General features: G+C 46.1%; 1 protein-coding gene across 1 annotated transcript in view; it reads right to left on the bottom strand.

Annotated features, from left to right (window-relative positions):
- Positions 1-13,018: 13,018 nt before the first annotated feature.
- The window catches only part of ATG2B (autophagy related 2B), an 83,095-nt gene continuing 71,390 nt past the window's right edge, over positions 13,019-24,723 (bottom strand). The window contains exons 36-42 of the mRNA XM_021679830.2: positions 24,390-24,597; positions 21,656-21,725; positions 21,248-21,330; positions 19,670-19,791; positions 19,263-19,417; positions 18,232-18,381; positions 13,019-14,594 (exon numbers count right to left, since the gene is read on the bottom strand). Coding sequence (XP_021535505.1) covers positions 14,364-14,594; positions 18,232-18,381; positions 19,263-19,417; positions 19,670-19,791; positions 21,248-21,330; positions 21,656-21,725; positions 24,390-24,597 — 1,019 coding nt within the window. The 3' untranslated portion in view covers positions 13,019-14,363. The remainder of the gene's footprint in view (positions 14,595-18,231; positions 18,382-19,262; positions 19,418-19,669; positions 19,792-21,247; positions 21,331-21,655; positions 21,726-24,389; positions 24,598-24,723) is intronic.

Below are 24,723 nucleotides of genomic sequence, written 5' to 3'. Positions count from 1 at the left end.
AACTTAGAGAGTTAGAACCACCTTAGCTCACAGCTCTGTGGTCAACCCCGCGGGCTGGGTTCTGCTGATGGTTCTTCCGCAGGTCTTGGCTGTGTTCCCGCACGCATCTGTGATCAGCGGATGACCCAACAGCTCTGCTTCTGGGGGCTGAGCAGGAGGGGGCAACAGGCACGGAGACGACCTCAGATAAGTTAAAAATCCCTGATAGATTAGGTGTGATGCAGGCAGGCTGGGGAGCACCCCGAATCTGACCTCCCCAATCTAAGAATCAGAGCAGCTGAATTGCCCACTGCTTTGACTGCACTTACTACAGGCTTTATACAGGTCAGGTATTGTGCAAGGCGCAGGCGCAGAGGACAATGAGACACTGTCCTCTCGGACCGTTCACAGGACGTGGAAGAGGTCGTCGCGTGCAAGCTGCTCAGTTGGCAGATGGAAGACCTGAGACCCAGAATGCTTGGCCCCGTCACATGAGGTGACAACACTGATGAGGAGTCTGGATGAGGCACCAGGTCCCCTACTCTGTCCAGCCCTCTCCACCTGTACCATGGCTCCCCAGAAAGTGCTTCCTAAGAACACCTTGTGTTTGGGTTTTTTTAAGATTTATTTATTTAGGGTGCCTGGGTGGCTCAGTCATTAAGCGTCTGCCTTCGGCTCAGGTCATGGTCCCAGGGTCCTGAGATTGAGCCCCGCATTGGGCTCCCTGCTCTGCGGGAAGCCTGCTTCTCCCTCTCCCACTCCCCCTGCTTGTGTTCCTGCTCTCACTGTCTCTCTGTCAAATAAATAAATAAAATCTTAAAAAAAAAAAGATTTATTTATTTGAGGGGGGAGGAAGGGGGGTGGGGTAGAGGGAGAGGGAGAGAGCGTCTCAAGCAGACTCTGCGCTAAGCACAGAGCCTGACTCGGGGCTGGATCTCATGGCCCTAAGATCACGACCTGAGCTGAAACTAAGAGTCGGATGCTTAAGTGACTGAGCCACCCAGGCGTCCCAAACACCCTGTCTTTCGAATGGAAGTACCTTTGCCCGGTGCTGACGGGGTGAGGGGAGGGGAGGGGTGGGCCATTCCTCATCCTCGCTCTCCTATAAGGACATTTCTGTGGTCCAGCAACAGTTCCAGGCCTCCTGTCCTTCTGGGAAGCGGGGACTGAACTTCCTCGTGCTGTGGAGGCTGAGAGTGGTCCTCTCGACTCCTTTGGCCAATGCCGGGGGACTTGGATTTGCTTCGAGGCAGAAGCAATTCTCTCTTCCTCTGCTATAGCAAACACTGAAGGCTTGTGTCGAGAAGGTGGTGTCATTAAGATGTGGTGGCCCATCAGCCTAGACCCCCGAGTTCCTAGAAGAGCAGAGCCCCTACCTCACCTGCATGAAACACGCAGTATAAGTGAGAACTCAACCTCGGTGGTTGTGAGCCACGGAGCATAAGGGGATGGTTGTTACACAGCAGAACCCCTCCCCTCCTGACTGACCCACCAGGGTTCCACTGAGGATAGCTCCCTACACCCCTGGCCTGTTGCCCACTCTTTACTCCTCTCTGTGGAAGAAAAGTGACCTGACTGATTGGTTTCAAAACAAGAATTGAGCCCATAGAGCTCGCTGCCTTCCCCCATTCCCACTTTGTCCACAGACCGGTCTTCTCTCAGCCATGAGGTCAACTTAGCGCTAGACGCTCTGCCTCAGTGGAGGAAATGGCCTGAACTGCCTGGGCCTTGTGGGTAAGTTGGCCTGATTCTGGGGTTCAGAATTAAGAAGTCTGTTGATGCCACACATCGAAGTGACATCACCCACCAAGCCTTCCTCAGTCATGAAGGTGACATGTGGCCTCCATCTGCTGACTCCTGACTGCCCCACTTAGTTCCAAGCTCAGGCGGGAAAACAGTGTCCTCCAACCCCAGCTCCCATTACCTTGCCCAACCCTCACTCCGAGGGACTCAAATTCCAAACATCCGTCACTCCTTGGACGAAAACATGAAAGCCCAGTGGTGAAATGTAAACCTGATTCCTGAGAGACTTCTCACCAAACCCGAGGTAAAACCTTAGAAAGTTTTGATTCCGGGTTTCTTGGCACAGCGGACATTTTGGGCCACACAGCTCTTTGTGCTGTGGGGGCTGCCTGGGGCCACATACGATGTTTAGCAGCACCTCAGCCCTCTCCCTTCTATCACTAGATTTTAGAAGCCCTGCCCCAGTGGGACAGCCGAAATGTCCCAAGATATTACCAAATGTCCTGTGGGAGCAAGATCACCCCCACCCCCAACTGAGAGGCCCATCAGCCTGGAGAGGCCCATCAACCTTTTAGCTCATGTGATCTAGTTCTTCAGCGATGGCTTCAAGGAAAGGCTGGTGGTCTGGGGAGACTTCTTGGAGGTGGAGGGCCGTCAGGCTTGAAGGATTGAACGAAGGGAAGGGGAGAAGCCATGGTGTCAGGACAGCAGGACATAGGAAGGCTTGGAGGCGGACACACTTGAGAGGTGGTGTCAAAGAGGGAGGTCTGCACAAACTACAGTTGGGATGATTGAAGAGCCAAGCATGCAGAATCGTGCAGAACCGTCTCTGGCTTGCACTGCACACATGGCCAGTGTTTGCTCCTTCCATCACAGCTGTCTCTCCTCCAGCCCAAATAGTGACAGTATTTATAGCAACTCATCACAATTGGTTTCGGCAACATTCCCCGGTGTTTAACAATAAATTCCTCCAGTCAACGCCTGGGCCCTCTCCCAAAGCCCCAAATTTCCCCTCCATCATCCTATTGCCGACCGTGGGGTGGGTGGAGGGGTGAGGTTGGGAAAGGGGAGCAAAGGAAGGGAAGCATGAGATTCAATCATAATGGACAAGTATCCACATTGAAAGTAAAGACAGGGTCCAACAGGACTTGGCCAAGGGTGACGTCATAGGCGCTTGGAGGTGCAGGGTCAGATCTTTATTTAAAATGCTAGTGTTTTGGGGCACCTGGGTGGCTCATTCGGTGGAGGAAGCAACTCCTGATCTCAGGGTCGTAAGTTCGATCCCCATGTTGGGCATAGAGCTTACTTTTAAAAATAAAGGTATTACCTATTTAAAAAATAGAAAAGGGGCGCCTGGGTGGCTCAGTCAGTTAAGCGTCTGCCTTCAGCTCAGGTCACGATCTCGGGGTCCTGGGATCGAGCCCTGAGTCAGACTCCCTGCTCAGCGGGGATTCTGCTTCGCCCTCTCCCTCTGCCCCCAGCTGTGCTCTCTCTCTCAAATAAATAAAATCTTTTAAAAAATAAAATAAAAATAAAATGCTGATGTTCTGTTCATCATGGATGTTTGTGCATTCATGTGGGTTTTGTTTTTTTTAAGAACATAGCATTAAATTATTGTTTATCTTGATTACCGATGTGCCCAAGGCCCATGCCCCTCCCTCGCCCTCGTCCCAGCCCTGAGTGGCAGGGTTAGGGGGCTGGGGCCTGCATCTCCAGCAGAGGAAGGAATCCAGCACAGAAGCTTGAACAGGCTTCTGTTGCAGGCTCACCTTTAGATACCCCTGCAGGAAAAACCACCAGAGACCTTTATCTGAATATTATCTCATGCCCCAAATATTCCCTTACCAGCCTGTTGTGACAACTCCCCCAGGGGTAGTATCACAGGGACTGAGAGGGGGCCCTGGTGTGAGCTACCACCCAGGGGAGTGTTTACAGGGAGAAATCAGATGTGAAATTAAATGACATTTTTATTTTTAATTTAAGCAGTGTCCTCGACGAAGAGGACGCTGCCACAGACAAGCCTGGCGAAAGGGCTGGGATAGGACTTTCCCCCAAACTTTCCCACGGAACTTGGAGGAAGTGGGGGGGGGGGGGGGAGGGTTGACTCTGCGCAGGCTCAGTTGCGCTGCTGCTGGAGGGCTCGGCGCGGGGCAATTGCCGAGCTGAATTCCACTCGGGAAGGGAGCGGGCGCCCCCTGCTGGCCCCCGTCGAGGATTGCTCTTTCCCCACAGAGGATTCTGCACAAATTTCCAAAGCCCTAAAAGGGTTACAACACACAGGTTCCAAAGCTTAACAGAACATAGAAATGGGAAAAGGCAATGATTTCTCTGGAACACGGTTGTTTAAAGATCTCTTCAAAATAATAAAAAATGTTTTAATGATGAATTTTGTTGGGGCGTATGTTAGTAGGTACCACTTCTACAAGAGGAAAATTGGCAACAGACACCCACAGGTAAATAGGTGCATCATTGACTCGGTGTTTCCCCTTGTCGGGATCTATCGGACGGATAAATCACGGAGAAACTGAGATGCTGCAAAGTTAAGTGACTTACTCAAGGTAACTCTTTGGGATGGAGAGTGGCTAAAACTCCCGCAAACAGGACACAAAGGCTGAGAAAACGGCTTTCAAAATGAAAGCCCGTAAGAAGAATTAAAAAGGGTTTTGAAGACAATAGTATGTTCTGAAGGGGGAAAGTCTTAAAAACTTGAGTTTAAACTGAAATGGAGAAGAGAGGTGTTCATTTGGCTTTGGGGTGCCCGTCATAAATGAAGGAGGGATTTCTGAGTGTGGAGCTGTAACATTGATACTGATTTTTAAAAGCAGAGGGAACGGGGAGGGGGATGGCGCTTAACTTTTACCGCATGTTAAACGCATTTGGGAGTTAGAGCCCTGAGGTCTCCCTCACTCTAAAAATAATTGGGCCACATCTGGGCCGACAAAGGCTCACGTTAGGGTTTTGGAAGCAGAATTATACTTTGCACCAAGCAACCATGTTTTCCTTTATTCCTCAATGGAATCTAAATTTAAAAGAATGGTTTGGGGCGCCTGTGTGGCTCAGATGATTAGGCATCTGCCTTCGGCTCAGGTCGTGATCTCTGGGTCCTGGGATGGAGCCCCACTTCCGGCTCCCAGCTGGCTCAATGGGGAGCCTGCTTCTCTCTCTCCCTCTGCCTCTCCCCCTGCTTGTGTGCTCTCTCTGTCTCTCTCTCTCAAATGAATAAATAAAATCTTTTAAAAAAAAGAATGGTTTGCCCTCTGCTGATAGCCTAGAAATTCTTATGGTAAGAACGTGGTAGTGTTTGGGCACCTGGGTGGCTCAGTTGGTTTAAGTGACTGCCTTCGGCTCAGGTCATGATCCTGGAGTCCCGGGGTTGAGTCCCTCATCGGGCTCCCTGCTCGGCAGGGAGTCTGCTTCTCCCTCTGACCCTCCTCCCTCTCATGCTCTCTGTCTCTCATTCTCTCGGTCTCAAATAAATAAATAAAATCTTAAAAAAAAAAAAAAAAAGAACGTGGTAGTGTTCGCTTTTCTCGGCTGTCCCCAAGCCCCAACGACTTTGCCTCCAGCACCCTCTTTGACTTTTATTTCCAAATGCTAATGTACCCTCCAAGTCAAATTTCCCTGTAACTAGGCAATTCTGAACATCAGCTAAAAATGGAGCCGGCTCCCCCAGCAAGCCCCAGGCTTCCCCAGATCTGTGTTTAACGCCAGGGAAGCAGGAAGCCTGCATGGCCGAGGGAAAGGAGACCAGGTGGGGTCTTCGGAAGCAGGAATTCCAAGTCTAAAACTGCTCTGAGTAGTTTCTGCTTCGGCTTTGTGAAATATCACTTGATCTCTCAGGAGCAAAACATACTGATTTCCATTTTATAAGGGGCAAATGGCTGGAATGATTAGCTGGGTCTAATCGATGTCTTCCCACTGGGTTCTGAGCTCCCCAAGAGCAAGGGGCCGTCTTTCAGCTCTCGCCTGGGACCTGGCACACAGTAAGCATTCCGGAAACAGTAAGTACCCGTAACGCTCACATGATACAGTGTGTGAGACACCAGTCTAAGCACTTTCATGCATTAACTCACACAATCCTCATGACAACCATATTATCATGTTTTATAGAGGAGGAAACTAAAGCACAGAGAGGTTAAACAACTTCCCCAAGGCCACACAGCTAACAAATACTGAAGCCTGGATTCAGCCCTAGGCAGCCTGTCTAAAATCTGTATTCTTAGCCACTGTACCAGTGGTACCCAAACTTGTCTGCACACGAGTCACCCAAGTCACCCGGGGAGCTTCATAAATACGCCCCAGGGATTGTGATTTAATTGGTCGTGGGTGTGGCCTGAATTTTGGAATTGTTAAAAGCTCCCCCAGTGGTTCCAGTATGCAGACAAGTTGTGAGGACTGCTACATGATACCATCCTGCCTCGTTACTCAGCAAATTTGTTTGCTGAGTTTAATTTGCTCCAGGTGGGACTGCTTTCAGGACTATCAACAAGCCTGGGGCGGCGGGGGGAAGCTCCAACTCCAGTAGTGGCAAATTGTCTTGTTGGAGGGAAACTACTTGTAATTCCAGTAGGGTGCTGCTAAGTGTGGGCCTGCAGACATTCCTGGATGCAAATTCCAAATTATGAGCTACACGTAGCAGTCTGGCCAGGCGCTCACCAACCACTTCCTCCCTTCCTAGACACACAGCAAGGCTGTGACGTCAGGTTCCCTTCAGGCTGGGTGTGGTCACGTGACAGGATTCTGACCTACAGCTCGTGGGCAAACGTCGCCAGAGCCAGGCTGTCCTCTTCCCCACCCCCACCCCCACCCTGTCCAGAGGAGGCAGAGCTACAAGATAGCGGGGGCCTGGGCTCCTCCATCCCCACTTGAGGAGAGCTGCCATGTATTGAGGAGCACCAACTGGACTTCATGAGAATGAAAAGCGGCTGGGTTTTGGGGCTTCATCTGTCATTGGTGACGAGTGTTCCTTGACTAGCAGATTGTGTGGCTTTGGGCAGGTCACTTCTAAGCATCAGTTTCGTCCCCTGCAGAAGGAATAGCACAAATACAAGTAAGAGGATGCTCGAGGGCTGGGTGGCGCTGATCTGCCCCTCGGGGGCTCCAGCAGCAGATGGGAGGGTAGGAGCCTGAGGGTGGGATTTATTCCTCTGGCCCCTCGGCTTACTTCCCGGCACGCAAGGCCACCGCCCTGGTCAGGCGGCCCCTCCTTCGGCTGCAGGTTCTGGGCATCTCTCCCTCTCTGTCCCTTCGGGCCTGCAAGGAGTCTTAGTGTTGCTCCAGCGGCTTCTCAGAAGGCGAGAAATCACCACTGACTCTGGGAGGCCCAGGACAGACCCACAGCTGAACGTGAAAGAGGCTCCAAGGTAGCCGTGGTCTCCCTGGCCCTGCCCGCCGAGGCCCCGTCAGTCCCTTCCTTATGGCCTTCTGCCGGTCGTCCGGGTGGCCGTCTGCTCCCGGCCAGGGCCCCGGCTGAGGCTGAGTGTGAATGCCACAGGGAGGAGTGCTGAGCATGGCAGTCCCAGAGTAAATACTGAATACGGGGTTTTCACCCACTTTATGTTTATGGATGTACTAGTATCCTTAAATATTGCTAAAACCAAGAAAGTAAAACTGCATTGAATAAAGGACATCTTCGGGCGCCTGGGTGGCTCAGTTGGTTAAGCGACTGCCTTCGGCTCAGGTCATGATCCTGGAGTCCCGGGATCGAGTCCCGCATCAGGCTCCCTGTTTGGCAGGGAGTCTGCTTCTCCTTCTGACCCTCCTCCCTCTCATGCTCTCTGTCTCTCATTCTGTCTCTCAAATAAATAAAAAATAAAATCTTTAATAAATAAATAAATAAATAAATAAAGGACATCTTCAAGTACTAATCATGTGATCTTGGGCACATAACTTTGCCTCTCTGGACTTGACATCCTCACTGCAAAGTGACTGTGTAGGACGATAGGACCGCTAAGGTTCATTCATTCATTCACTCATTCATTCATTCACTAGGCCCCGATGCCTTGATTCTGGGCAAGGCCCTGTGCCAGGCACCAGGTGGGCAGGTGTGTGTGCGCCCTGCCCTCACGGAGGGTGTCAGGCAATAAACACTGAGACAAGTCAGTGTGGACTTAGGAGAGCAGGACCACAGTTTAAAGGAATGTGTGCGATAATGGAGAATAAAGAGGTAGGTAGGGTGGCTGGCCCTGTCTGAAAATGGTAACCTTTTAAGTTGCAACAAGGAGGAAACAGGCAGAGCATTCTGGAAAGGAATGTGGGAAGGCTCTTCGGCATTGTTCTCGCTCCAGGAGGCACATTATTTCCCAGGGGAGCTGTGAGCCCAGCGGTTTGCACACGTGGATTCTGCCACCCAGGGAACATCTGACTATATCTGTGGACATTTTGGTTTTCACAGTTGGGGAGGGGTGCTACTTGCCTCTACTGGGTAAGGCCAAGGATGCCGCTCAACATCCTGCGATGCACAAGACGGTCCCCCGACAAAGGATTAACCAGCCCCAAATGTCAAAATTGCTAAGGTGTGGAGACCCTGACTCAGCCCCATTCGCAGATTCTTACTTAGTTGGTGCTGAGTGGGGCCTGAACTTCATCATAAAAAAAAAAGAGGAAAAAAGAAAGATCTCTAACCCCTGCATACAGGGATGTGGCAGAACCAAAGGACAAGAGCGGCTGGTGCCCAGCCAGGAGAGGGGAGCAGGGCTAGAGATGCAGGTGAGAGATGGAGAAGCAAGTTTGTTCTTGCCTTAGGCTCAAGCATTCTAAGAATCGTGAATCTTAATCTTTCAGCAAAATTCCTTTCTTAGTTTCCTAATTAGTGATGAGCTTTCACTAATTCAGACAACTGTGCAAGTTCCCCTTAAATGATGTCCTAGGATGAGCATGGGGTTTGGGAGTCACAGCACGTGACCACAGCAAGGTTCTTGACTTCTCTGGAAAACAGGGACTGCATGCAACAACTGCCTCTCAGAGGGGCCCTGAGGTTACAAAAGAACCCACGCACCCCAACACCCGGCAGGCAGCGAGCACCCCACAAAGGTTCCTATCCCTCCGTCACAAGAGCCATGTGTGAAGTGTGCCCTGATGCTTCCCTGATAGCTGAGTGGTTTCACACACCTGTCCTTTCAAAATCTCTTTTAAAGCACTGCCTTTAAAAGTACTCCTTTATCTCCCTCTCCCACTCCCCCGCTTGTGTTCCCTGTCTCGCTGTCTCTGCCAAAAAATTAAATTTTTAAAATCTTAAAAAAAAAAAAAAAAAGGGAGGGGGGCGCCTGGGTGGCTCAGTCGTCAAGCGTCTGCCTTCGGCTCAGGTCATGATCCTGGGGTCCTGGGATCGAGCCCCGCGTCTGGCTCCCCGCTCTGCAGGAAGCTTGCTTCTCCCTCTTCCACTCCCCCTGCTTGTGTTCCCTCTCTTGCTGTGTCTCTGCCAAAAAATTTTAAAAAATAAAATAAATCTTTAAAAAGTACTCCTTTAAAATCTCTTTCAGGGCAACCCTCTCGGGTCCCCCCTCCCTCCTCAGGAGCTTTGTACTATCACTTTGCTATCGCTTAATAAACTTTGCTTTTTGCTACCCCCCAAAAAATAATAAAATCTCTCTTTTACAAGTAAAAAACATTCCCCCATATAGAGCAGACTTAGCAGGTATTTATCTAGGTCCCTCAGACCGACACGAGAAGGTATGTTTGCCGCAAGTCCACACTGCAGGGCTGAGAACAGAGTGACGAACACCTGCAGGGGGGAGGAGTGGCAAGCTTTACCATCACATGCCCCGTGCAGCTCAGAAACGGGCGGCAGGTAGACTCGCGATTTGCTGTCACCAGAACCGGGGTCTCAGTAACAGGATCTGCCACAGACCTGCGCCCCACCCCGAGAAGTGATTTGTACAGGCCGTGGGACCCATTCTTGGCGAAAGACAATAGTGTTTAAAGCAAACTCCAAAGAGTAAATATTTTAATTTTCTTCAAACGTACTCTCCATTTCATAATATTTTCCATAGTCACACGGACGAGTTACATTTCCACAAAAAGACTCATATAGCAGTAGTGTTCTTAAAGTACTCACATCCAAAATTAAGTAGGGAAACTAGGGAACTCAGCAAGGAGCATACAACACTGTGGTGAGATTAAGTTCCATGTCCAAGGTTAAGTCGGGAGGGATTCCCAGGAGAGCCGAACTCGGCGCCCCCCCACCCCCACCACACGGTCCACAGTGGAAAAGTGACCAGTGCGGCCTGCGCCCCCGGCTGCTTAGGAAACCCACCCCGAGGCTGGAAGCTGCCGTTTCGTGCACGCAGAACGCGACTCAAACAGCAAAGTGAACACACTTCTTAAAGGGGGGACTGCTAACTCCACCGCCCATGGCGCTGGAGGGGTCACCGAGGCCACCGCCACCCCCTCGGCCATCCCGAGTCGCACAGCAGCCCGCACTCCGGCGCTTCCCACTGAGCCACACGCTCGAAACCACGGTGGCCATGGTTGGGACGGGAGGCAAAAATCCCGGACCCTGATGTTTTTGAGAACTGTGTGAATTGTTGAAACTCAAATTTCTCATCCCCAACACAGCCCACGATGCTGGTGTGTTAGAAGAGCTTTTCTGTGTCTGATGTACAGTAACAGGATCGAGGAAAATACTCCCCATGTAAGCTTACAAGGTCTATTAAAGGGGGTGGTGCGCCTACATGGTCCCAAAATACAGGGATAAAAGGAAGTTGGCACTAAAGCACACAACTAGGCTTCTATGGAAAGACCGACTATACCTTCCTATAAACAGAAATAAGATTGTTTGATAGAAGATTTCCCCCCCTGTATTATACACTCTACAAGTAGCCTTCCTGGTTAAACCTAAGACTCAAATTTCTATCTGATTTATTCTATTTGATACCAACTGGTATGTCCAATGGATGGATGCGTCTGCACATACAAAAGAATATTACTTTGCTTTTGACAGTCCCTTACTTTCAAGCTCAAGGAACTTTACAGACATTGGCCCTCGTGTCTTAAGTAGGTCAAGAGGATGTGAGGGGAACCGGAGTGACTGCTCACCACGAACACTAGCCCTGCCACACTCCTCCCTGTAATCCTGAGGAATTCTACCCGATGCAGGTGTAAGAAAATGGAAGCAAAGGCCAGTGATTAAAGTCACGAAGCTTTTCACATCTACAGAATTTAAGTGAATGTCACGACAGTTGTTAACCCTGAAACCATGTAGTGAAGGGTTCTCATTTAACACGGCTGCAAGTCAACACAGCCTGCTGTCCACTCGCTCTGTGGAGAGTACACAGTGCCCAGAACCCGACCCGAACACACTGGAGGCAGGCCTGACGCCCCTGGGCCGGCGGCCCCTGCACAGAAGTAGACAGGGTTGCCCAGATGGTTTTGAAACTGAGCAAGGGCACCAAACCTACAGAACACGGTTTTTACAGGAGAGGATTAAAAACTAAACATTTTTCCTGGAAATATATATATTTTTTTTAAAGATTTTATTTATTTTTTTGACAGAAACAGCGAGAGCAGGAACACAAGCAAGGGGAGTGGGAGAGGTGAGAAGCAGGCTTCCCGCTAAGCAGGGAGCCCGATGTGGGACTCGATCCCAGGACTCTGGGATCATGACCTGAGCCGAAGGCAACCGCTTAATGACTGAGCCACCCAGGTGCCCCTTTCCTGGAAATATTTTAGTATCATTTAAAAGTGACACAGCAGGAGGCAGGAAACAGCAGTTTTGGGTATTTCTGCTATTCTAGGCACACTGGGACTTGGAAAGATTCCCTAAAGTGAGTCTTGCATTATAAAAATATTGATGTGAAATACATGTGCTTAAAGTGGGAATCCAAACTGGACCCAAACTTCACTAAAATGAAAGTTTACCGCTGTGTCCAGAAGAAATGCTGTATTACATCTGTCCTAAAAGGCAGATATTGAAAGGGAATGTTCTACTGGCAAATAACAGCAATCTGGGGACAGACAGGAAGGGAAACGGGGTGCACATCAGCTCCACTCAAGAGAAAGTATCGCTGCCTTTATGAAGTGGACTTCACGCGCTTCTGTAACACTGTGGTCTTAAACTCGCTGACGGATCTTGGTCAGGCTTGCTCACCCGGACTCGCTGGGGTAACACCCATTCGGCCTCCATGCAGCCACATGTGGACACACGTCTACTCCATGCAGAATAGTTCATCAAAGTCAACCACACAGGCCCAGTGGCCACTCAGAAATGCAGTACTCAGAGATCCAAGATCTGAAGGAGCCGTGGCTACCGTGTGTGGTGTGACCTCCATGCTCTCCAACACCCCCAGCCCGGGGTGTCACAGGTCTGGGGGTCTACCAAACCACACACACACACCATACACACACACACCCCCGATCATCCAAAAATCTCTGTTGGGCCCCTTAGTTTACAGACAGATGCTGAGACTTACAGAAATCTAATGCCTTGGCCAAGTCACCTGCCAAGTGAGGGCAGATCTGGCAGCCCAAGAGTCCTGCCCAACGCTCTCCTTACTGTGTCACTGTGACATAAAGGTTGGAAAAGACATTTTTAAGAAAGAAAAAATTGAGGATACTTAATAATGCAGAAGTGTTCAAATACAGTCTACATAAACATCTCAAAGAGCATCTTGGTTAAACTGGCAATGAACAGAGCCTTGATACTGGGCCTTTCTGAGGCAGGTTTCTGGTTCCCAAACCCAGATTCTGTGGCAGAGAACCATGGAAATGACATTATGAAGATCTATGTTATACTAGGATTTACAAACCAAATTTGTCAAAAGATGGGTCTATTTGCAACTCAAGAGTGCAAAGAAGAGGATGATTATTTCTCCCTAGACTATATCTAACTGAACTTAAATAGTGTAACTATGGAAAATGTATTTTAAAATTAGAGATTTTATATTTTTAAGTTGATCAAGGGCTTTGCAGTTTAATTAATCATCACAAATAAGAGACATGGTATGTTCTGTTTTAAGAATGCATGGAGCATCCTGGGGTCAGTGAGCAGGGCGGTCAGAACGTGCCCCCGAAGCCGGCTGAGCCTTCTCAATGATGCATGGGCGTGGCTACTGTTTACTCAAGATCAATTCTGCATGGACTCCATTTAATTGGGACAGAGTAACGGATGGTTCTGTGAGCAGTGCCTTTTTAAAGTTTTTTCAGCAATAGAAAGGAAACAAAAATTAAATGCTGTTTAACACAGTTTTCATAAATTTTAAATGTCCAGATGTTTGGCTTACATTGCTTTCTTGTTCAGAAAATCTAGAGAATGGAATCGATTCGACATCATTTTTCAAACCCCAACCTGAAATGTAGTTCTGAAATCTAAATTCATGTGAATGGCATTCTCCCCACTTCAGAAAATGAAAATTCACATCACATCAGTGGATGAACACAAAGTCCTGCATTTTTTCTACTAGATTCACCTAAAGTCAAAAAGTGAGTCCTTGTGAACAATTTTTCTCCTACTCCTAGGTAATGATTTACTTGATATTAACCAAAATCAGTTTCGAGAAAGTATTCCCAAGTATCTTGGGATGGATCCAAGTATTGCCATCTATGAATATGCTCTAAGAAAAGCAAAATGTTCATGGAAGCATAGAACAATTTTACCTTTAAATAAAAATACTTTATTCATTCCTGACAGGTTATCAAAATGTACACTGTTAACCAAGTAAAAATGGTACTTTGAAATAGCTGACTAGGGCATATTTGGAGGATTTTTGGTTAATTTCAGAAAAGTAAAAATCATTTCCAATCTCCCTTTCCACACATTCCTAAAAGCTTGCACTGTATCTGCTGAAAAGTGAACATATAAACAATCATATGGGCCCCAGTTCATTATAGAATGCACATTTTCATTTACACTTAAAATAAATGGAAGTTACTACATCTGAGTTAGCTTCCTTTGCCAAAAACATTCAGTCTTACTCCTCTTTATATTTTGTGAAAATCTGTAAATTACATAACAAATAGATCACATGACTTGTATTAATCTACACACACACACACACACACGATAAAGTGCAACACAACAGAACATGTCTGCGACATTCACGTTCTCAACACCCACAGATTTTCTGAGGGAATGGAAATAATGTTCTCAAGTGCACGGACACTAAATCCAACAGACTAGGTTATTTATTCCTCAGGGTTATTTATATTAAAATCCTATTTGCTTTGCTTTCCCTGTAGCTTCTGTCTCTCATTCTCAATGAAAGCTTCGAAGCTGTGATTCTTTTTAAACCTTGAGAAAAATCAACTCTCCTCAGGGCAACATAAATAGTGCTTTCAAAGTGCACTTTCAAAGTTTCTGAGCACTCTGTACTGTAACGGGAGGCTTCCAATGATCTCTCATCCATAGCAAGGAGAATCACAGCCATTTTAATAAAAGCAAGCATTCCACTCACTTGGCAGCAAACGCTTAAGAACTTTTGACACTAACCACCAAACATTTCTCTACGCAAGTACTAAACTAGCCCTACAATGTCACAAGTTTTTGGTTGCATGTTGCTTTGATATTAAATTATTTAACTAAGAAATGCTTTTGTTCCTGAGATGAGCACAATAAAATTAAATGAGTACCCTCTAAAGCTGCCAATGGGACGCTATGCTCCTTACTTCTACCCTCACTATCTCCATAAAGAATCGCGTCTGAAATATCAGTCTTCCCCATGGCGCCATTTCTGTGACTCGTCTTGCCGAACATCTGGTCTAATTTGGTTTCTCATGCCACCTAATACATTTGATGTCGCTTCCGTGGCCACAATCAGAGGTTTCACCACCGCGGGAGGAATCTGGCGCAGGACCTCGCCCACGGCACCAGTGACCCCTCTGCTCTCGTGTTCTCGAGCTGCGGTTTCGTAAATTGTCTGAGCCGTGTCTGTAAGTCCCTGAAAGGGGGAGAGGAGAGAAGATCAGAAAAATCTCTAAATTATCCTATTGTATACAACTTTAGCAGAGTTCATCAACATTATGCTTGTAACTAAACCAAAAAACCCACTGTGCTTTTGAGATAACCCAGGATAATTATATTTATGACAGAATTGTAACTACAGGGAAAATAAGAGGCAATTATTATAATCTAGCATTTTGTTGTGACACGTGTATGTAGAAAATATAGCTAAGCTACCATTTCACGTAGGGAAGCTTAAAGAAATATTTAGGGGTGCCTGGGTGGCTCAGATGGTTAAGCATCTGCCTTCGGCTCAGGTCATGATCCCAGGGTCCTGGGATCGAGCCCCGCATCGGGCTCCCTGCTCAGCGGGGAGTCTGCTTCTCCCCCTCCCTCTGCTTCTCCCCCTGCTCATGCTCTCTCTCTCTCTGTATCTCTGTGTCTCGAATGAATAAAAAAAAAAAAATCTTTTAAAAAAGAAATATTTAATGATCTAAGAGTAGCTTTCCTGGCACTACTAATCACTCTAGTTAAATCAAACTTAGCAAATAAAGCTTCTGGAATAAATATAATCACAAAAGGAATACAGTGATAGCTCCTTTGAGTCAACTGTAACAAGAAAACCTAATTCTACAAAGCTCCAGAAAATGATTTGTTTTAAATTACTAGCTATGTACTAGAAAAGATAATTGTGGAACATTCAATTAAGATAAAAGGATTGGCTTAAATAGAAAAAATTCTGAAATCATAAAGCAGGAACATGTTTAATAATTTAAAAGTTTCGGGGCACCTGGGTGGCTCAGTCGTTAAGCGTCTGCCTTCGGCTCAGGTCATGATCCCAGGGTCCTGGGATCGAGCCCTGCATCAGGCTCTCTGCTCAGCAGCAAGCCTGCTTCTCCCTCTCCCACTCCCCCTGCTTGTGTTCCCTCTCTCACTGTGTCTCTCTCTGTCAAATAAATAAATAAAATCTTTAAAAAGTATCATTTCTACCTGGCACGGTAGGGTAAACATGTAATACTGTAGGGGGAGGACACGTACAGAAGAACTAAAAACAAATACAAGTGCAGTTTTTAAAACTATTGACAGTAAGTGAAACCGTGACAATAAAGAAAACGCTCACGGTTGGTCCACCTGTGCCCGCATCCCTCTGTCTCCTCTCTCAGCCACCCTCCCTAGCCCGAAGACAATAAGCAGGTTCAAGCGGATTACAACCCAGTGAGCGTGGCCACCACCGCGTCACAGAAGTGAATTCGTATCTCGGCTCTATCACTTCAGTGTGTTACCTCAGCCAATATTTATTTCATTTGTTCTTTGTTTTGTTGCTAGTCAAGTCCTTTCAATGGGGGATGAAGTCCGTGGTGACTGTCAGACTTCACTGGCTCAAGACACCCGCAGAGACTGGCGCTCTGTGCTCACGAAGCAGGCCCTGGCCCCCGGCCGCTGCCCCCACCACAGCGCCCGGCCTCCCACCCAGGGGAACGACGGAAGCAGGGGTCAGCCAGCACATGGCAAATATTTGTGGGCCACATGGGTTCTATCGTATATGCTTTTTCTTTTTTTTTTTTTTCCTTTTTACAATCCTTTCAAGTTGTTAAAATAATTCTGAGCTGGTAGGTCCACACAAAAACAGGCCTGGGTCAGAGGTGACCTAGAAGTCACAGTGTGCTGAGCCCGGATCTAGAGGAGGAGCCAATCTGTGAACCAGCTGGAATGTTTTCTCTCCATCTTTGATTCACTAACATCTAAAAGGGAAAAGACACATTTATCACCATTAAGGAGCCTCTATTTAAAAAGTTCTGAGGGGGGCGCCTGGGTGGCTCAGTTGGTTAAGCGACTGCCTTCAGTTCAGGTCATGATCCTGGAGTCCCGGGATCGAGTCCCGCGTCGGGCTCCCTGCTCGGCAGGGAGTCTGCCTCTCTCTCTGACCCTCCCCCCTCTCATGCTCTCTATCTCATTCTCTCTCTCAAATAAATAAATAAAATCTTTAAAAAAAAAAAAAGTTCTGAGGGGCGCCTGGGTGGCTCAGTCGGTTAAGCGGCTGCCTTCGGCCCAGGTCATGATCCTGGCCAGGGTCCTGGGATCGAGCCCCACATCAGGCTCCCTGCTGAGCGGGAGCCTGCTTCTCCCTCTCCCTCTATCTGCCGCTCTCCCTGCTTGTGCTAACAAATAAATAAAAAATAAAAAACTTTAAAAGTTTTGAACGCGGAAGTCAGATTCCTTGCTAATCAAGCGCACCTGCCATCTCGATCCGTGCTCGCACTGTCAAGTCTTAGAGAGAGACCCACACAGCAGACCCGAATACCCAGGGTCCAACAGAGGCCCCACTACTGACTCGCCCAGCTACACTGGGGAGCCATTCCTGCTGAGCCAGTGTCCTCATGGGCAAGCGAGGACCACCGCCTCCCTTTAATGGTTGCTATACACCTGGCACAAAGGAAGCACACAAATATTTTTTCAAATGAATTCAGATTAAATCAGGCAAGGTTACGCAAACTGCAAAGTGCTCCATTTCCAAGCGCTATTATATCCTGTGGCCCACGGCCCCTGCCATGCCCTGAACCCCAGGATCATTTTTATAAACCTGATTTCTAACACGTCTACCGATAAATGGCCCAATCCTGACATCTATAGGAACAGATCTGACCAGTAATTATTCTCCCAACTAAGTCTCCTTTTAAGAAAAGCAGGTGGTCTTGCCTTTATTCCACTAATACATTTCCTCGGGGCCCTACCTCAGTGGTCTCCCGACCATTTGGGACCACAGAGGCCACTCTGTCAGGGAAAAGACTTGTCTTTTCCTAGGCACTCGTGCCTGTCAGAATAAGACGGGGGAAAAGATCTTTAATGAAATCCTAATACATGCATCAAGAGTAAAACCATCTCAAACTTCATGTCACATTAAAAAGAATGTCAAGAAAGATTACAACGGGGAATGCTCCCAACAGTGCCCATTAAGAACAAGATTCACTGGTGCAATTGCAATTAGGCTTAATAAATGTTGAGATCCAGATAGTTACAAATCACCAACTTCATTCTTAACAACCTCTTGCACAAATGAATAAAGGGACATTTATATGAACACTGCTGTAGCAGTGGTTTAGGGAAAACAAGGTCTACCAATAGGAAAGTGAAGTATGCCACAGCCCTACGATGAAATGCCCTAAGACCGTTTAAATGAGACGTGCGTACATCACCATGGACAAACCTGGAAAGGCAGACGTTGCACGTGATACATACATATAGTAAAAGTATAAAAACGTGTACCATCTTCAGGAGAGTGAAGGCATGCGAGTGGGATCAGGTGAGTGAGCTGAAAAGCTGTACTTTTAAACAAAGCTGAGTACTACAGCGCAGCACAACTACGTGCCACATCCGGTGGTGCGAGTGCGCGTGCGTCCGTTACGCGGCTGGCTTCTGCACGTGAGGAGAATCAGCCTTTGCTCCAGATCACGACTCTCCTTGTGAGCCCATCACTACCTGGCCCTCTTCTCTGACCTGGTGCAGACATCGGCACTTGCTATTGGTAGCAAGTCCAAGTCCACTCGCAGGGCTTTCCAACCACAAAATGCTCTTCCGACAAAAGGCAGGAAGGTGGGCCAGCCGGTTCCGGCCCGCGCACCCAGGTATGCACTCACCTCTTTCACAACACTGTAGGCCTTGGCCACACCTTCCCGCAGGTCCACTGGCTGGTGGGCTAAGCGGTGGTGAGGAAACCTTTTGATCTTCTTGGGCTCACTAGAAAGGGTCCCAGGAGACACCATGTCATAAGCAGTCTCTGCGGCCGCCTGGAATCATTTTATCAGAAGGTAAGAAATGAATCAGAAGAAAGTCTGCAGAGTTCTGCTCCAACAACGCACTTGCCATGGGGAGTCAGGAAGAACAGAGGGACTCCCAGGCCCTAACGCAGGTGCGTCTGCGGTATGGGGAGTTCTTCACGACAAAAACTTAGCACTCTTATACCAAGAACATTAAAGTGCACATTAAGAACTAGTATCTAGATCGAGCTGACTTTCTCAGTCCTCCTCTCTCCCTCTGAGAACACTCTCCACGTTACGGGTTAAGCGAGAATGCCCTGTCTGTGAACAACTGGATAAGGTCAACTGGAGTTTAATACTTAACAAACCTTAATACGGCTACTGTTTTGATCTGTAATGCTTCCTTCACGTTTAGCTATGATCTGTTCATATAAATGAGGCAAAATGAATCCTCGATTAGGGCGCCTAGGTGGCTCAGTCGTTAAGCGTCTGCCTTCAGCTCAGGTCATGATGCCAGGGTCTGGGATCGAGCCCCGCATCGGGCTCCCTGCTCCGCGGGGGGGCCTGCTTCTCCCTCTCCCACTCCCCCTGCTTGTGTTCCCTCTCTGTGTCTCTCTCTGTCAAATAAATAAATAAAAATCTTTAAAAATAAATAAATAAATAAATAAATCCTCGACTAACTTAACAGTTACAATTTAACTGAAACAGGCAAACGAATTTGCACTGGATTCCACTGCTTTATTCTACGAATTCTTTAACACCAGAGAGCTGAGCAATAAAAACAAAAAACCCCCACGATATTAAATCATCATAAATAAGATATCTATTCTCAATGTTCTGTATATTTCACCCCCAACCGTCTTGCGGTAAGCCTTCCTGTCCGTACAGAGGACGGCAGTCGGCAGAGGTACCTGTATGGTCTGGACCGTCCTGTTGGTGAGCTCCAGCGCGGCCATCGCTGTCGAGGTGCCAAAGGACGCAGCACCTCTCTGGAACCCTCGGACGATGCGACCGTCCTTCCGGTACTGCTCTATTGGTAACCAGACCAAGTCCTTCAGGCCTTGCACTAGAACAACGGTCAACACGGAGCAATCAGTGGGAGTGCTGGGGCTCAGATCTCTGCTATCACTCTAACCCCGGGGTTTTAACCTCAAATGGGACGCAGAGTGCTCTTGCCGGTGTGTATGACCACACACAGAAGTTTTCTAGAAAGTTGGTCCCCACACAGACTGTCCCAAAGGCACCCATAACTCCAAAGGGGTTAAGAATCACAGATCAGGCAAAATAAATCATCTTTTGATTAAAAAAGAAAACTTACCTAATTGTACTAGTGAATGCATAGGCCCAACGCCTCCCAGGATTCCTGGTAGCTGGTTCTTCTTAATGTCAGTAAGCCATTCCGTGATTGCATACGAGAACAATTTGTCAACACCTAGCAAGCTAGAGCAAACGACTATTAGTATACAGAAAAGAGAAAGAAATTCATAGGTTCAGATAAGTTGGGGGAACTTTCTTTTTTTAGTTTCAGGAGTAGAATTTAGTGATTCATCAGTTGCACAGAACACCCAGTGCTGTGTTATGCATAAACAATGAATCATGGAACACTACATCTAAAACTAATGATGTAATGTATGGGGATTAACATAAGAATAAAAAAATTAAAAAAAAAAAAGAACACCCAGTGCTCGTTACATCAAGTGTCCTCCTTAATGCTCATCACCCAGTTATCCCAACCCCTACACCCCGCCCCCAGCAACCCTCAGTTTGTTCCCTAGAGTTAAGAGTCTCTCATGATTTGCCTTCCTCCCTGTTATTTTTCCTTCCCTTCTCCTATGTTCATCTGTTCATCACGAGTAAAATCATATGGTATTTGTCTTTCTCTGACTGACTTAATTCGTTTACCATAATAAGTTGGGGGTTATTTTTTTTTAACTTAAGACAAAAGAAAATTTACCAATTACAAGGACAAAATATTATAGACGTTCGATCTGAATGTACATATACACACATATATGTACACATATATATAATCCAGTTTAATGTTAGTAATTTCTACAAGGTTTCAGTAACATGTATAACTGTGTTCTTCCACTGCTCCTATTTCTTGAACATCTAAAACTCTAGCATAGGGGGCACCTGGGTGGCTCAGCTGGTTAAGCATCAGACTCTTGGGTTTCAGCTCAGGTCATGATCCCAGGGTCGTAAGATCGAGTCCCACATCAGGCTCCATACTCAGCACAGAGTCTGCTTGAGATTCTCTCTCTCACTCTTCCTCCCCAAATCTCCCCACTTGTGTGTGCACACACAACTCTCTCTCAAATAAATAAAATCTGGGGCGCCTGGGTGGCTCAGTCGGTTAAGCTTCGGCTCAGGTCGTGATCCCAGGGTCCTGGCATCGAGTCCCGCATCGGGCTCCCTGCTCGGCAGGGAGCCTGCTTCTCCCTTTCCTTCTGCCTGCCGCTCCCCCTGCTTGTGCTTGTTCTCTGTCTCTTTCTCTCTGACAAGTAAATAAAATCTTAAATAAATAAATAAATAAAATTTTTAAAGCTCTAGCATAGTATTAACTCAATGTCTATAAATTGCTACATGGTTCTCAGCCACTAAGAACCATTACGTTGTGAATTGCCAGTCTTTTTGCTAAATAAATGAATTTATGACTTTGGGAAATTATTAAAAAACAACTACAGCTGTTTTTGAAAAATACTACTCTGTTCAAACTCCTACTCTCTCAGCATAAAAAGGAGCCCGTAATCAGTAAGCCTCCTCTAAAAACAAGCTCTCTGCACACAATGCTGTAAAACAATGATATTTTGCTAAGAAAAGTCAGTGATCAATTTGTTGTAAGCTAATCACAGTCACTATACCATAAAGCCTCATATGGTATAAATCAACCTACCCATGCCGGTAGAAAAGCCGCTTCAGCTTCAGTTCTGAGCAGTTTAACTGGGCCAGACCAATCAGAATCCCGGCCAGCGTACCCTTTAAAATTAAAAAAAGCCAGATTAATGTGTAACTGAGACACCCAACATCTAAAACAGTTGTTATGTGGGCAAGTCAAAGTAATATTCATTCGCTTATGCAGCTAAAACACTTAAAATATTTACATCAAAAAAACACATAATTATATTATGACCCAAATTACACTAAATTTTACTCACAGGTTAAGTAAATGATGCTTACTTTAAAAACAGAATTAAATTTTAAAATCTTGCATGTCACTTCAAACATAAAGTTTAAAAATTAACTCCATTAGAAAAACGAGAGAGAGAATTTTGTAGAGTATATTTATACAGAGTTTCCAAACCTGATCCATTGATACGTGTTTGCCATGATAATCAAGTCGAATAGGAACTTCTGATGTGAATCTAAATTCTCTGAAGATAAAGAAAGGAGGGGAGTTACTTATATGCAAAAGTACAAACAGTTGAAATTAGAAATAAATTAATTTGTTCAACTGGATAATAAAAACAAAACCACAAAATAATGTGAATAGCTCAAGACCTAAATAAAGGGCAATGTCTTTTCTTTTAGTTCTATCTTAAGATAATATAACAACTAATGTTAATCATCTTATACATTGTATTTATTTTATTTAAATTTTCTCACAAAAAAATCTCCTAGTTTACTAAATGTTTACCTTAGAAAAATTTATTCTGGCAGATATTCTCAATTTATACAGAAGAATAATAAAGGTGACCTTTAAGATTAAACCAAATAATACAATCATTACCACGAAGTAAAAAAGAGAAGAGGTAAGGGATTTATTTCAGCTCCATTATGAAGCAGAAAGTGCCAGAAAAGCCAGCCATGAATCCCAGTTTTACCAGTTATATGTGATGCAATCATGGGCAAGGAACTTAAACTCTGAGCCTAAACATCTTAGTAAATTTTTAAAATGCCACCCACGTTGGTGAATTTGAGTGAGCATTCTTGAAATTAATGCTTATAAACAGGATATCAGCACACAAGCATTGGGAATTCTGGGAGAATGAAATCATAATTATACGCCGATGGTATACATCAAACAAAAGGGGCCGGCTTCCCAAAGTTGGACTGTAAATTGGACTTAAAACACAATTTTTCTACGGAATTAATGTCTGTGTTTATATCCTAAGCCATTCCACAAAAGTCCAATTTAACCCACAGCAAAATGGAAATGCTGTATTTAAACGTCAATCACTACAGGAGCCTGGGACCCCAGGTCATCCCTCATCTTCCAAATACACATCTCCACTTGGGTCCCTGGGCATTTTGGTTCTCTTCCTTTCTCACTCTTTGTTTTCTTCATGGCACATAATATGGCAAATCATGTATTTTAATTATTTGTAAGCTCAATTATACAGGGAATTTTTCTTGGCTTTGTTTACTGTGCCTAGAACAAAACCTGGCATACACAGAGTAAGAGCTCAATAAATATCTGTGGAATGGTTGGGGGCTATTAGGCCATCACTTAGAAAATGCGCCAGATTTGGGATTAAGACCTGTGTTCTAGTCTTGACTCGGCCACTAACTGTGTGGTTTTGAGCAAGTCAACTTACTTCTCTGGACACTAAAGTTCCTCGTCTGTGAAGTGAGTAAACTGGACTATATCACTGACTACCACCCCTAGGCCTTCTAGGAGCTTTTAAGAGTAGAAACAGGGCGCCTGGGTGGCTCAGTTGGTTAAGCGACTGCCTTCGGCTCAGGTCATGATCCTGGAGTCCCAGGATCGAGTCCCACATCGGGCTCCCTGCTCAGCAGGGGGTCTGCTTCTCCCTCTGCCCTCTTCCCTCTCGTGCTCTCTGTCTCTCATTCTCTCTCTCTCTCAAATAAATAAATAAAATCTTTAAAAAAAAAAAAAGAGTAGAAACAGAAATCCATAGCAATTTTAAATAGTGTAATAAAAAAAACCAAAATTATTTACCTAAGTGAGGCCACACAAGCTGAATGAGAAATGTTAAATTTCTTTGCTTTCAGGCCAGAATTGTTAACAATTCAATTTCTTTTGGACTGGCTATCCAGTGTTTACAAAAAGGAGTTCATGTGTGATTAATATAAAATGAGAATTCACACTATCACTTATGACATGCAATTTTTTGGTAGTAAAAAAATTTTAAAGATCAATGTGGGAAAGTAATAAAAGAGATTCTTCTTTCCTGGTGAAACTTTTACAACTGCCAGAGATCATCTATCCCAGGATCTTTCCAATTCCCATATCATTATTTTTTTTCTCTATTTTCAAGATATATAAAAATATGAAAGCACTTTAAATAGTTACACTGCCCGCTTTGGGCCAGACCCAAAGTCTAACATAAAGTCAGCTTGAAAAGACAGAATCGGGGGACAATCGATGTCAACAGGAGTACAGACAACAAGGGGAAATAACTAACGGTCCCTCACAACAACAGGTGGCTTAGATCTTCCTTCTTCCTCCTTCCAACGGAGCCAAGGCTCCATGCCCACCATGAGGGGCCGGGAAAGAAGGATGATGGGAAGAATGAATGGGTCTGGAACTGAGGATAAATTCCAGCGTGCAAGCAGCTAGCTGAGCATGGGCAGGAGCTACAGCGGATAGCAGGAGCACGTGGGCCTGCCTTTCCCGATAGTGCCGACTGAGCCAGGGAGTGAAGGGTCAGGAAAGACACAACAGTGATGGGGGAAGGGGCAGATGGAAAACCAGACAGAAAATGCCCACACTGGAGAAGGGAAGCCAAGGTGTGTAAGGGAAAAGAGGAAAGGACATCATGATTGAGGAGGTACAAATAAGCCATAACAGTGACTGGGAAGAGGGACAGAAGGAGGAAAACATTAAGCTAAGAGGAAAAGGACATTCCTGCTGCAGAATCCAGAGAAAATACCCCTGAGCCAGGGTTACTACCTGTAATCAAGGGGTGCAGAATACGTGGAGCCCACATGTAAATAAAGACACTAGTTACTGTTTGGCAGGGCAAAGAAAAGCTGGAGTAACCTCATGATTAGTGGTGGTACACGAACACATTAAAGAACCACCTGCAAAACGCTAAAATAACTTCATGTGTTATCAAAATTCAGTGATTTACCTAAAAAACACGGGCTGATCACTAAATGATGCTTCTTCAGCTGAGAAGTCCTTCTCTTCCTCCCCATTAACCACTTCCACTGAATTGGCACCACCATCTTGGGAAGGCTGCTTTGGCCCAGGAAAAGAAAGAACTAGATTTGGCTCCTTGGAGGTGCTTAAATGCCTTGGCAAACTGCAGGTGACATCAGCTCCAGGAGACTTTTTAACTGAAAAGGTAATGTGTGCATTTGAAAATTAGGAATGCTTCTTTAGAGCAACCATTTAAAATTAATGTGGATTTAACTTGTTTTGCTGCATTTAATAAACACAGTAACTGCTACAGAGACTACCGA

Source organism: Neomonachus schauinslandi, chromosome 9 (genome assembly GCF_002201575.2).
Source record: "Neomonachus schauinslandi chromosome 9, ASM220157v2, whole genome shotgun sequence".
Classification (NCBI taxonomy): Eukaryota; Metazoa; Chordata; class Mammalia; order Carnivora; family Phocidae; genus Neomonachus; species Neomonachus schauinslandi.
Note: the sequence above shows the minus strand (reverse complement) of the source record. Positions and strands in the feature narration are given on the sequence as shown.